Source organism: Martes martes (assembly GCF_963455335.1).
Source record: "Martes martes genome assembly, chromosome: 7".
Taxonomy (NCBI): Eukaryota; Metazoa; Chordata; class Mammalia; order Carnivora; family Mustelidae; genus Martes; species Martes martes.
In genome coordinates, this window is record NC_137894.1 from 53,719,856 (window position 1) to 53,732,380 (window position 12,525).

The window sequence follows — 12,525 nt, forward strand, 5'->3', positions numbered from 1 at the left end:
GTAGCCGGATCGGGAGCAAGGTGCCAGCACTTTTTCCTCCCTCTCCCTGAACTGAAGAGGTGCTATGATGGCAAAACTCACCGAAGCACAGGGAACTGCAGTGGCTGGAAATGTCTTTGTCCCTAAAATACCCCACCGGCTTCTGAACAAGAAGATGGCTGCGAGGACACCAGCCAGAAGCCCGAAGCCAGAAAGACCCAACGTGGTTCCCTGGGGAGACAGGAGGGCCTGCAGCCTCAGCATTGTGAAGATCCCACCACAGAAGCATCTGCTTCTTCCAGGTGTGACCAGAAGGAGCTCTGCAAAAGCCCTGAGTCCCCAGACAGATGTGACTGAGGCAGCAAAATCCCTGGGAGGAAAAAGCAGGGCTGGCTTTATAGAAAAGCTGGTCCCAGTGCTCTGGGGGTTAAAGGAAGAATGGGCTCATAAAAGAAGTGGGAGGGAAGAAACAGGAGGGTGGCTTTGAAAGGAAGAGAAACGGGATCTAATAAGGAAAGGGGTCCTACGGGAAATAGTTAAGCTTCGGTAATTTTCTGAGAAGACAAAAAATAACTCTGTTCTCTTTGGTGGCTGCAATCCTGGGGGCCTGCCTGGCCTTTTGAAGGCTCTGACACCAACTGACTTTCCTTCTCAATCAAGCCTTTCAGTCAAACAACTTGAGATGAGCTGGTGTTTGCTTTAGTCAAGTAACTTCTCAGCACTGGGGCTGAACCAACACGGAGGCAGGGTCATAACCCTGGGGTGAAGGTTCAGGCCTGTGGCAGGGGGCACATTAGAGAAAAGGAAAATGTGGTGTTTTTTTCAACAACAAGATCCCGTCACAAGCAGAACTGACATCCTGTGTAAGAGAAACACAATGATAATACCCCGCAAAACACAGCTTGTCTCTCATTTGGGGTGTTGCTGGAATTATTGTTGTCTTTCATTACACTTCTGCGAAGCCATTAAAGCAGATTCTATCTCCCTGAAGTGGGGGAGAGGAAACCTCAATTTTCTTAAATGACTCATTCAAGGTCACAGTGAGCTAGGGCTGGAATTAAGAATTCCTGCTTCTGAGTTTAATTTTTTATCTTTTATTACATTTCACTCCTACTGGATAAACCCTACATCAAGGGTAGCTTAAAGACCTCTTCTGTATAAGCTAAAGCTCATATAGAAGGGTTTATATGGATGGGGGATTGTGGAAAATGAGCTAAAATATTGGTTTCTGAAGACATGAGACCTTCACAGCCTATACATGATATTGGTAAGAAGCATTCAAAAGGATTCCAAGTCAATTAGAAGCCAGTAGCTTCTTAAACTCAAAATTCTTCAAACAGTGAGGTAAAGGAAAACCCAAATTATGAAATAAAAAATCCTTCCCAGGAAGGAGTGAAACAAATTATCACAAAACAAGCAAAAGAAGCAAATAAACACAGAGAGACATAATACGATCTATTTTGATACAAACACTTTCTAAATAACTATCAGAGTATTTTGCTCTCCAGATAAACTCCTCGTACCCTTTTTTCAACATTTTCCCCCTCACATCTGTCCTAAGGAATCTGAGAAATAGATTTGTTTTTCTCCTAAATCAATATTAGGAAAGGAAAGAAGAATTGCTTAAAAACCCTATTTCACTGAAGTGTCCTCATCCTGCTTAAAAATCAAATCAGCCTAGGAAAAAATATGCAGAGACATCAAACATACCTTTACCTTCAATCAGTTACACCTTCTTCACCTGCGCACCTTTCTTGGTCTCACTTCTCTTACACTGGGCTACAACACATTCCGGTATGTCCAAGTTCACAGTCACCACCACCTTGTAACCCTGGAGCTCAGCAGTCTTCAGAGCCCTCAGGACAAACCTGCTCGTGTGTCATCAGTGTCTCAGAGGTTGGAGCCATCCCCTAGTACCGACACAGCCTCTCAAACGCAAGTTCATGTCTTCGGGAGAAGGACCTAGCCGCCCCCCGGGGCACTGCCCTGGAAAGGAGGGGCTGTCGGGCGTCCAGCTATTCTGAGACAGCTCCTACTGAGATCAGCTCTCTGGAGCCAAGGGAAAAGAGACTGAGAAGATGGGAAGTGACACTGGGAAGCCCAGAGCATTGGGACAGCCTGAGTTTCGTCACTTTAAACATCAAACCTGGGGCGCCTGGGTGGCTCAGTGGTTAAAGCCTTTGCCTTCGGCTCAGGTCACGATCCCGGGGTCCTGGAATCGAGCCCCGCATCGGGCTCTCTGCTCAGCAGGGAGCCTGCTTCTCCCTCTCTCTCTGCCTGCCTCTCTGCCTGCTTGTGATCTCTGTCTGTCAAATAAATAAATAAAATCTTTAAAAAAAAATTTAAACATCAAACCTAATTCGGTAGGACAGCTCAGGTATCAACAACATATGCCTGGGTATCTGGGTCTGCATTCTAGCACTCCTTCCATTACTACCTGTGGTCATCCTGAAACACTGTGTTTGAAGGAAGAAGTCACTCATGTCTGCCTCCCTCCTTGAGGGGCATTATGCAGATGTCACGTAAACGGACTCTGCTGAGAGGAGAGGCAAGGAGGGAACCACCAAGTGCACGTTCACTGACCTCCCAACCTGCGACAACGTGCCCTGGAGGGACTTGGGGACTTGGGTTCACCTTAGTGCCACAGCACATATTCAGGAATTCGTCCCGGTCAGACTCCAGGGAGGACCCCAGACCAGGCTGGCAGTCTTGATTCTTAGCCCAAGTGCTTTCTTTCGTCCCTCGAGAGCTGCAAATTTAGATGGGGGGAATACCTTCCACAAGGAGGGTTGGGGTGGGCATCTCTGACCTGTCTTTAATTGAAACTAATAGAAACGAACATCTACCTCACTTTGAGTTCTGTTTCAATTAACTTTGTGGTGGAGATGGGGTTGGCAAAGAGAAGGCTGTGGTATTTTTAAAAACAGTAAGCTGAGGTTTGGAGCTCTTTCTTCCTTTCTTTCCTTTTCAATGGATGCTGTAGCCACAGGGAAAGAAATCGGGGGCGGAGAAAACAGCTACTCCCTGGCACTCTCAGAGCGGGGTGCGGTGCCAGCCGCTCCAACCGTCTGGAGACGGGGTAATTGTCACTCCTCTCGCTGTAACTTCTTGCTTTCAGATGAGTGGCTGGCAGGTTTATCTGCTTCTGAGCAGCTTCGAACCACGTCAGTGACACTGACGACGTCAGCAAGAGCAATCGGAAGGCAGGATGATGCCACTGCCAGCAGCGGTGGGAGGGAAAATTTTTGCCTTAAAGAAAATTCCTAGGCTATCTGTCTGGCTGACTCTCTCATTGACTGAAATAACTGCCGGTGATTCGAGAAGGCCAGAGGGGATATGTAGTTTTACGCTGCCATTTTAAGGTCTGGGGTACAAAAGCATTTAGTTGACACGATGTGCTGACACTGCCAAGCCCCTTGTGTGGGCACTGCCCCTACTTAGGAGAGGATGGGCTTGAAATGTACCAGAGGACGCAACCAACATGAACACCACCTCCTAGCAAGTGTCTCCAGCCCCGGTACACACACCTATGGCGATCACTGCAGTAAGCTTGGCCCATTTCATGGTACCGATCGTCCCAGCTGCTTTTATTTTTGTCGCTCTCATAATAAACAGGATACTAGAACCACCGACAGCTTGACAAGGATCCTCAACGCAGTGCTATTCTTTGGTCTATTTTGTAAAAGTAGGTTTAAAAGCCTCTGCTCTCCAGAATGGCAACCTTCTAAAGTTCTCGGTCGCAAAGATAAGGTTCTTTTCCATCATCAAATACCAAACACCTTAAATGTTAGGACAAGGAGGCATTCCATGACCGACACGTGGCCAAAATGCCTTAAAAGATATTCTCTGGGGAAAAGCAAGAGACCCTAAGGCAAAGGTGGTTGGGGGAGTTCAAACTGCAATAGCTTCTCCAACCCAGGCATATTCAAAGGTGAGAAAACCCCACTTCAAGCACAGTCCTGTGATTCCTGACTCCCCTAAAAGCAGCAGGATAAAGTCAAAATTCTGTGCAAATCAAAATTTATGGTGACTGGGTTTGCAGAAATAGTTGTGTCTAATTCATGGATATGGAGAGAGTGTCACAGGTCAGAAAGCAGCAGTTCTCATGGCAGTATATCGGGAAGACCAGAGCCTCTGGAGTAGCGCTCCACGCCAGCCGGTGGTGGGCATCTAAGTTAGCATTATGTAAATGACAATCATCAGCAACTTGCTGGGCGACCATGGCCAAGTCACTTGATTTCCTATGCCTCAGTTTCATCACCTATCCGTCACCCCAAGAAACCAGAGATGAAGATGCCCGTAGGGTTACTGAAGAACACATCTAGAAAACACTCCAGGTGATGACAAGGAGCAATAATAATGCCACATGGGGAGTCACTTGCCCCCATGGTCTCTTCCAGCTCTCCCTGGAAGCCATGACTGATATGCAGTATCTCTGCAACAGAGGTTCTTAGCCCGGGTCCTTGAACCCTTCATGGGCCATGGGTGGGCTTTAAAAAAGAGCCCAGTTACTCTAATCTCTGGGACAGGACACCCGTAACATACAAAATTTAAGAACCACTGCTCTACCCTAAGCTTTGGTTACAGGGGTACCAAAAAACACTTACACTGCCTGATGGAGAGAAGAAGTCAGGCATGGTGACCACAGAAGCCAAGAGAAACACAAACAAAACCACCAGGCTTTCACATCAACCCTGAGTCATCAATTCCACACTGACCCAATCCGTCAGAAGGGGATTTCATCAGTCAGTAATGCCTAGAAGACTGTTCCTAATAAGCAGAAGAAACAACTGATCAAGGAGGGCACAAGGCAGGAAGTACCTGGTGTCACCCATCCAATATCAAGGACACCTGTTGGAAGGAAAGCTTAGGGATTCCACAGGGCTTTGGTTAGAACAGGCAGCTTTACAACAGAAAGGTTATAAGGAGTGGCGAGGGTGAAGCCATCCTGAGCTCTTGAGTGCAGAGTGAGAGATAAGGAGGGGGGTCTGGGTGCAGGATGAAGAAATAAATAATTCTGTAATATCAGAAGGTCATATCAGAAGGGTGGCACGTCCCTCTGTATCTCCCAAATGAGGCCCAAGTCCCAGCCCTGACAGAGGAACAGTGTTTAGAAGAGAAAGTCGAGGGTTTTGGAGAAGGGGAGGGCATGGTGTAAAAGAGCCACAAGACCTAAACTGTGATCTTCAGAGACCAGGTCAGAAGGGGGCACTTAAAGAGAAGGAGACAGGGAGAGAAAGAATTTCATCCTAATTCCTGAGAGCTAAACAGCGCATATAAAATGATCTAGCACTTAGAGAGCAATTTACAGTTTACAAAACATTATGACATTCACTATCTCATTTAATACTTATCACCCTGAAATGCTGGTTATATTTTCTCCATTTTACACAAGAGGAAACTGAGGCTAGGAAGGGCGGATTATGCGACTTGCTCAAGGTCACCTGGCTGAAATCGAAGCTGGAACGCACCCCCAATGCCCTCCCACGCTTCCCGGTTGTCTTCCACCTTGAAAGGTTTTCCATTAACTCCTAAGGGGCAAGGTTGATGTGACTACAACAGATCCCCGCCCCCCAGCCACTTGCCCTAAAATCTGGGGCGGAGCAGCGCCCTCCGGTGCCAAGAAGGGGACCTGAGTGACGCGGAGCCACAGACCGGGGTTTCCCCCGTCCTGCGGGGCTCGGGGGAGCAAGCGGCAGAAGCCACGGCTCTTACACTCGGGGCAGTCAAGTAACGCTCCAGCAGCAGTTGCCGGCTTGGGGCTTAACGTGCGAGGGGCAGCGTTGGGTGAAGTCCCTTCCGAGCGATCCCAGGACCGGGACCAAACGCCCGCGCCCGCTTCTAGCACTCGGCTCCCCACGCTCGCCCCTGTCCCGCTGGTTCTTTCAGGCGGTTCCCCAGCGCACGGGGGCACCTCCCTGTGGTGGAGTGCTGGGGGGTGAAAGCGCGGACCGACTCTGGGGCGAGCTCTTCCACTTCGGATCCTCCAGGTCAGGGCAACCGCGAGCGAACCCTGGCTGGAAGTTTGGGCATCAAAGGTTTCAGATCAAGTAGCAAGTTGCCCGGAGAGCCGTGGAGGTGGAGGTGGAGGTGTGGGGTGGGGGCGGCGTTAGGGGAAGAAGGGACAGGCTAGAGAAGGTGTCCCTTCCCACGCAGCCCCTGGCGGCCCCGCGGGTGGGTGGCTGGTCCTCCTCTGCAGCCGGCGGGTGCGGAGAACGCGCCGGGCACCGGCACCCGGCAGCGGGCACCCGGCGCAGCGCAGCCCCTCCTCGCCCGGCTCCGCGCTCCTCCCCACCTGCCCGCCGCCTCGCCCCCGCCGCGGAGACTCACAGTCCGCAGGAACTGGATCTCGTCCTCGCCTCCTTCTCCCCCTTCGGCCATGGCTCCCGAGGCGTCGGCGGTGCCCCAGCCTCCGGCGCCTCTGCTTCCCCCGGCAGCCGCTCGGCGTGCGCTTGCTGCTGCTGCGCTCTTTCTCCTCCTCCTCCTCCTCTTCCTCCTCCTCCGGCTCCTGGCTCAACCTCAGCAGCGCCGAGCTAATCCCCGACCATATAGGGAGCTGGGCTAACACTCCACTGCACTGCAGAGCGCCAACGCCAACCAAGCAGCCCGCCTACCCCTCTCGCCTCTCGCCCCAGCCAAGTGCGCGGCGGCGACCGCGGGCCGGGCAGAGAGCGCAGCGCCCGGCGCGCCGAGCGGGCGGGGGCGGCGCCGGGACCCGGGGGTGGGGTGCAGTGGAGCCTCCCCCGCACACCACCGCACCGCGCCGCACACCCAGCCGAGGCGCGCGCTCCGCAGCGACGAGAGGGTGCCCCCTACCCTGCTCCGATTCACAAACAAAGGCCAGTGGTTTAGCTTCAGCATGCTGAGATTGGGCTTCAGAGCCCTCTCGCTGTGCCCACTTTGCTGTCATGTGTGTGTGTGTATGTGTGTGTACGCGCGCGCGCGTGTGTGCGTGCCCGTGTGTGCGTGTATGTTTGTGTTTGGGACCGGAATACCTTGCTCCGTCCGACCCCAGTGCCTTGTTCGGACCCACAACCGAGGAAGGCTGAGAGGGGTGTGCCTGTGTTCTAAAGAGCGGCTGGGAGAACCCGTGCAGTGAGGATGGAGGGGGACTGTCCTTTCCTAACAAAGTTTGCAACTCCCTGGATAGCCCTTTTCTCACCTTAAAAGAGCCCCTTCCCCTCTTCAAATCTAATCAATACGTTTTACTAACCCCTTTCGACTCTATTATTGCCGGACAGAATAAGAGCTCCCTGTACCTCAGGAAGCTTCTGGGGCTCCCCATTCCATTCGAAATTCAGAGGCCAGGTGGCATCAGAACGCTTCTCTTTTGCAGGACCAACCCCCCGTCTAAACTTTAGGGTGCAGCCCTGTGGACTCTAAAAGGGATAGAGGAGTATATACAGTGAGACCCCCTTCTGGGTCCTTGGGCTGCTGACATCCCATCCAGCCTTGGGTGGTTTTCCAGGGCTGGGGACTGTAGCCCTGTAGCAAGGCTGGGGACTTCCTTGCTGAAGGTGAGGGTACAGGGTGCCACCATCTGTCAGCTGGCCAGGAAGCTCCAGGGCAAGAGAAGTATTCAGGGAGGGGACACTAGGAAGAGATGTAAAACTGGGATGAAGAGTAATCCAAAAGATGTATGGGTGACAATTCTGGGCTGATGGTAGCAGAGGATACGGGAAACCCAACTGATTTCATAGCTGCTTTGTGGATGAGCTCTCTCTTGATTCTGCCTTAAAGACCTTTGCTGAGCTCTAGTCCCACGTTTTCTACTGGACATCAGAAATGTTAAGGAAAATAAAAATGCTAAGAAAAATCACGTGTTTCTTATATTGTACTCAAACTGCTTCCTTCTAGAGCTGCAGTGAGGGGACCGGGACCGAACGCCAGTGCCCGCTGGCGCTAGTGCCTCCTCCTAGAAGCCTGCCTAGAATATGTCAAACCTTCTGCACATTGTGGCTCTTCACATATTGGAGGGCACCTGTCATGCTCGCTTCTGTGACCCACAATCCACTCTTCCTTTCTTCTGGCTGAAGGTCCTCTTCCTCTCACCATTACAGGTTGCATGGTTTTCAGAGCCTACATCATCTTTAATGGCCTTGTTATTAGCATTCCAGTTTGTTTTCCTCCTCCTAAATTGCAGTGTTCTCCTCCCTGGTTTTGGACAGTCTGTGCTTGCTGCCGAATAGTGGATTGGTGTTAAAGCAGCACCAGTGGTACCTATGAGGTTTACATTTAACTAGAATCTCTAGGCTTGTTTTTTTCTTTTCTCCCTCCATGAGCCAAAGTGAAGTCTTTGCCATTTTGGCCATGTCCAAGTACTTACGTACCAACTTTAAAAAATAGTTCTTCTTATAATGATTCATTTCATTAGTTTCTGTCTACATGTGGTCCTTTAAGATATTTTTGGATCTATATTGTGCCATCCAAAGTGTGAATTATCACTAAACTATGTGATGGCATACCTTTGCCATACCACTGGACCCCTTCTCGGGTTAATTTTATACTTTTGTTTATGATTACTTAATAAGTAAAGAAGCTTCCTAAATATATTATTTTGCAGCCCAAATTTCTTCTCATTCATGAGGAGATTAAAAAGGTTTTTTCACATACTTTACCAAAATCAAGATCCATGTGGTGGGATACTATTTGCTTTATCCAATAACTCCACCACAAAAAAGGAAGTGGAAAAGGAGCATATAACACCATTATACATCTACTTGGATTCCTGGTGATCCTTGCATTTCTTAGGTGTGCTCAAACATGAGCTGTTGAATTACCCACTCTAGGATTTATTCTGGGGCTCAGCCTGTAGTTCCTCACTGTGTGGTTCCATCTTAAGGGGAGGGGGGCAGACACAGACATTCTATGTGAAATCCTCTTTCATTCTCTAAGATTTTCCCCAAATTCAGCAGTAATGATGCTGATGATGGTGATGAAATTACATCACCATATTAGAGCTCAATTCATCCAGGCCTGCAGAGGTAACATTGACTATGACAGCCAACATCCTTGACCTCAGGGGATAGCTGAAAGGGTGGGAATAAAGGGAGGTAGGACAGGTAAGATAGGTAGGTAGGTAAGTAGGTAGGTAGATTACAGACCCTAGGCTTTGATGTTTGTTTTGTTATTAGGTCTCCCATCAAGTCTAGGACAGAATCAACTAAGATTAAGTTTCTTGCTTAAATTTAAACATCTGGTATGTGGCCGAGCTGGCATCCCGGCCTGGATTGCCAAACTCCAAGACTAATCCTTTTCAGTACTTGCTTCTAGGACAGCAGGTCAGATTCATACACCCCTCCCCACCCCCTACCCATGCCCCCCACATATTGGGCTTGCTCCTCCGTGGCCTATATTTTAAATTGAGTCTCCCCTCAACTGGGTATTCTTTGTAGACAACCAAGGACTGGGACGTAGGTCTTAGAGGATACAGCAGCTACTATAATCTACTTGGAAAAACAGGCCTCCCAGATTTTAAACCCTTTATCTGATAGAGAAAGCCATCAGCCATGGTAGCCATCAGCCCTCACCTTCAGTGAGGTGCCCACAAAGCAATAAAATACTTCGGGGATGCTTGAGTCATTCCAAGCCAGCCCTGCCAACCAGCAGCATTTGAATGTTGGGGTGCTGTGCAGCCAATATCCACAGCGGCTGGAAAGCACATCATAACCACCCCCGCCTGCAGGACCAAGCGAGAAATTTTTCATTTTTGTCTTTTCTGCCCTTCCGTACCTTTTACATATATAATTCTTAAAGGCCTGACAAAATCTGAAGCCTGATTATTGAAATGAAATTCTCATATTTATTTTCTTCTCTGACAGGTTCTCAAATGAAGTATTTGGTCCCACGGATTTTCTCACCTAACAGGACTTCCAATGTGTCCTTTATCAGCCAGAGGGAGAGAGCTTTAAAATACTAATGTGGTCATAGTCACATAACTCAATATGTCATTTTCTGTGCTTTCTCGCGGTGGCCCACCGTCCAAGTGCTGTTAATGAGGCCAGGACTGTGGATTCCATTGCAGGAGAGCGAGTTAGCATCACTCTGTTTGCAGACCAAAAATCCTGGCCCCTTCACTCTGGCCAAGAGCCTCAAATCTTTGTTCCACAGGGAATGCAGGCCCCAGCCTGGGAGCTCATTGAGATCTACCATGCTTGGAGACACACAGGCTAAGAGTCCACAGCTGAAAAGAGAACCTTCACGCATATTGTCAGAGTTATGTGAAACTCTACACAACACTGAATCTGTCTTCAATGTCCATTTCGGCCTCACCTCCTAATGACAGCAGTCATCTATTTGCTGAAAATACATTTCTTCAGCTAATTGCACTCACGGCTTTGGGCATTGACTAATTTGCATTGACTTGGGTTCCACTTAGGTGAAGTATAAAAGGCAATGGGGAAATAAGTGTTCAGTCGAGGGAGCTGACCTCTGCTAGCTGCCATCTTTTTCGACACATTATCATATCCATGAGTACTATCCATATATTGACTGAAGATTTATTTATTTTTCCATAAGCCAAGAAAAAGAACCCCACCTTCCTGTGCCTTTCTTTCAAGTGTTTCCATTGTAAAGCTCTGTTATCAGTAATATGGAGAGCCAGTTAAGCTCATGAACAGAAATAATTCCTAAAAGGACACCTGCTTTTTGATTTGGTGCTAAGAGGAAGGATGGCATACACACTTAGAGAAGTCTTTTCTTTTGATGTTAAGAAATGATTATCATTAGGGGCACCTGGGTGGCTCAGTCGTTAAGCATCTGCATTCAATTCAGGTCATGATCCCAGGGTCCTGGGATGGAGCCCTGCATTAGGCTCCCTGCTCAGTGGGAAGCTTGCTTCTCCCTAACCCACTCCCCCAGCTTGTATTCCCTCTCTCTATGTCTCTCTCTCTATGTGTCAAATAAATAAATAAAATCTTTATTTAAAAAAAAAAAAGAAATGGTTATCATTAGTTCCCAAGATCTCTGCAATAAACTACTAAACTGATGTATTTTTTTGGCCCAAAGAAATAGAAGCCATACCAAAAAAAGTCTTGACTTGAATTCCTTTGTTCATTAGGGAGGGGACCGGTGCAGAAAAACATTTTTCTTTTCATGATGTTAGCTGTTTTCGCTTTCTGAAAAGCCACAGACTTCACAACAGGCAAGGATCCACAGTTAAGGACACTTCCTGCAGCCCAACACATGGAAACGTCCCTTTTTATTCCCTGACACCTGAAGATCGGAAGATTAGGTAAGAAGGGCAAAGTTAGTATGCCATGCTGGTGAAAGGCTCCTGAAACAAAACCAATCAAAGGGGGCAGCCTCTGAGTCTTAGCAGAGGTAGAGGCCAGGGGGCACAGCCTGCAGGAGCCTGGGAGGCGGATCCTCTCCCTGACCCATCCTCCAGCTGATTCATCTTCAGGGCATCTCCTTTTGGAACAGTTTGTGAAAACAATAGGCAATGGTACGATTGCTCATTTGCATTTACCTCCAGGCCAACCTCTGTTTAACCTCTCACTGGTACTCTGGCCACTGTATCACACAAACCTGGACAGAAGATAGCTGAGGATTTGAGTCCTGGATTAAGACTCTGCAATTTAAGGATTGCATGCCCCTGAGCAAGTGATTTCAACTCTCAGAGCCTATTTCATCTTCTGGAAAATGAGGTGGGGTTGGGGGGGGGGGAAGAGTGGTGGTGAAATACCTACTTCGCCAGGTTATTTTAAGAATTAAATGACTTCGCGATTAGGAAATGCTTAGCAGAGTGGCTTGTAAAAGGGCTCAGCATAAAATCCCCAGATAGCTCTTGAAGATCCCGCCCCTTCCTCCTCCTCCATATTGGTTTCCAATGCCTGCCCTTTGGGTCTGCTTGTGTTCCTGCCTTCTTAAAGCTCCATTTTCATTTGACTTTTCCTGAGGCCTTTACTAACACCCCCCCCCCAAAAGACACAATGCCTTTGATTTCAGGAAACAATTTCCTGCCCCAATAAGAAAAACATTCTAGGCATATCTCATGCCTTGCAAGTTGCAAGTTAATGGTGAACACCAATACCGCCTTTTGGTGTTTATCTCCCAGGAAGTTTTATTCTGGGCTTTATTATGTCTGCATCTTTAATGAGAAATGTATTCTGTTGCTATGGCATATTGAAATTCATGCCTTCCTCTGGAAGGTGGAATTGTCAGTGCCCACCTGCCTCAGGTTTTCCCTAAGGCATTATGAGATTGAGATCTAGTGGCTTATGAAACTACACTTAATCAGATAAGTCTCACGCTAAACTCAGTGCCTTTGATTTCTAATTTCTGCATTTTAATTTGTCCTGCAGTTCAGTAGCACAGATTTATTGAAGTCTCTGCCAGCCACAATTTTCTCTGACCCGCTACCGTTTTCATAGTTCCTGCAAAATAGGTGGGGGTATAGTGGGAAAGGAAATGAAGGGAGATCGGTGTCATTTATTTCAGGTGCCAGGGTGAGGCCCCCCTTGCAGTAGGTAAAATGTAGATAAATGATGTTTCTTCTGGTGCTAGAGTATGTTTCTATGACCAACCCTGGGTTCAGTTTCTCTC

The 12,525-nt window shown here is 48.4% G+C and overlaps 1 protein-coding gene across 2 annotated transcripts in view; it reads right to left on the reverse strand.

Moving 5' to 3' along the window:
• RYR3 (ryanodine receptor 3) overlaps window positions 1–6,360 on the reverse strand; it is a gene marked incomplete at its 5' end in the record, with an annotated part of 503,048 nt that extends 496,688 nt beyond the window's left edge. For both annotated transcript variants that reach the window (XM_080809903.1, XM_080809904.1), the window contains one exon: window positions 6,310–6,360. In XM_080809903.1, coding sequence (XP_080666029.1) covers window positions 6,310–6,360 — 51 coding nt within the window. The remainder of the gene's footprint in view (window positions 1–6,309) is intronic.
• Between the last annotated feature and the right edge of the window lie 6,165 nt (window positions 6,361–12,525).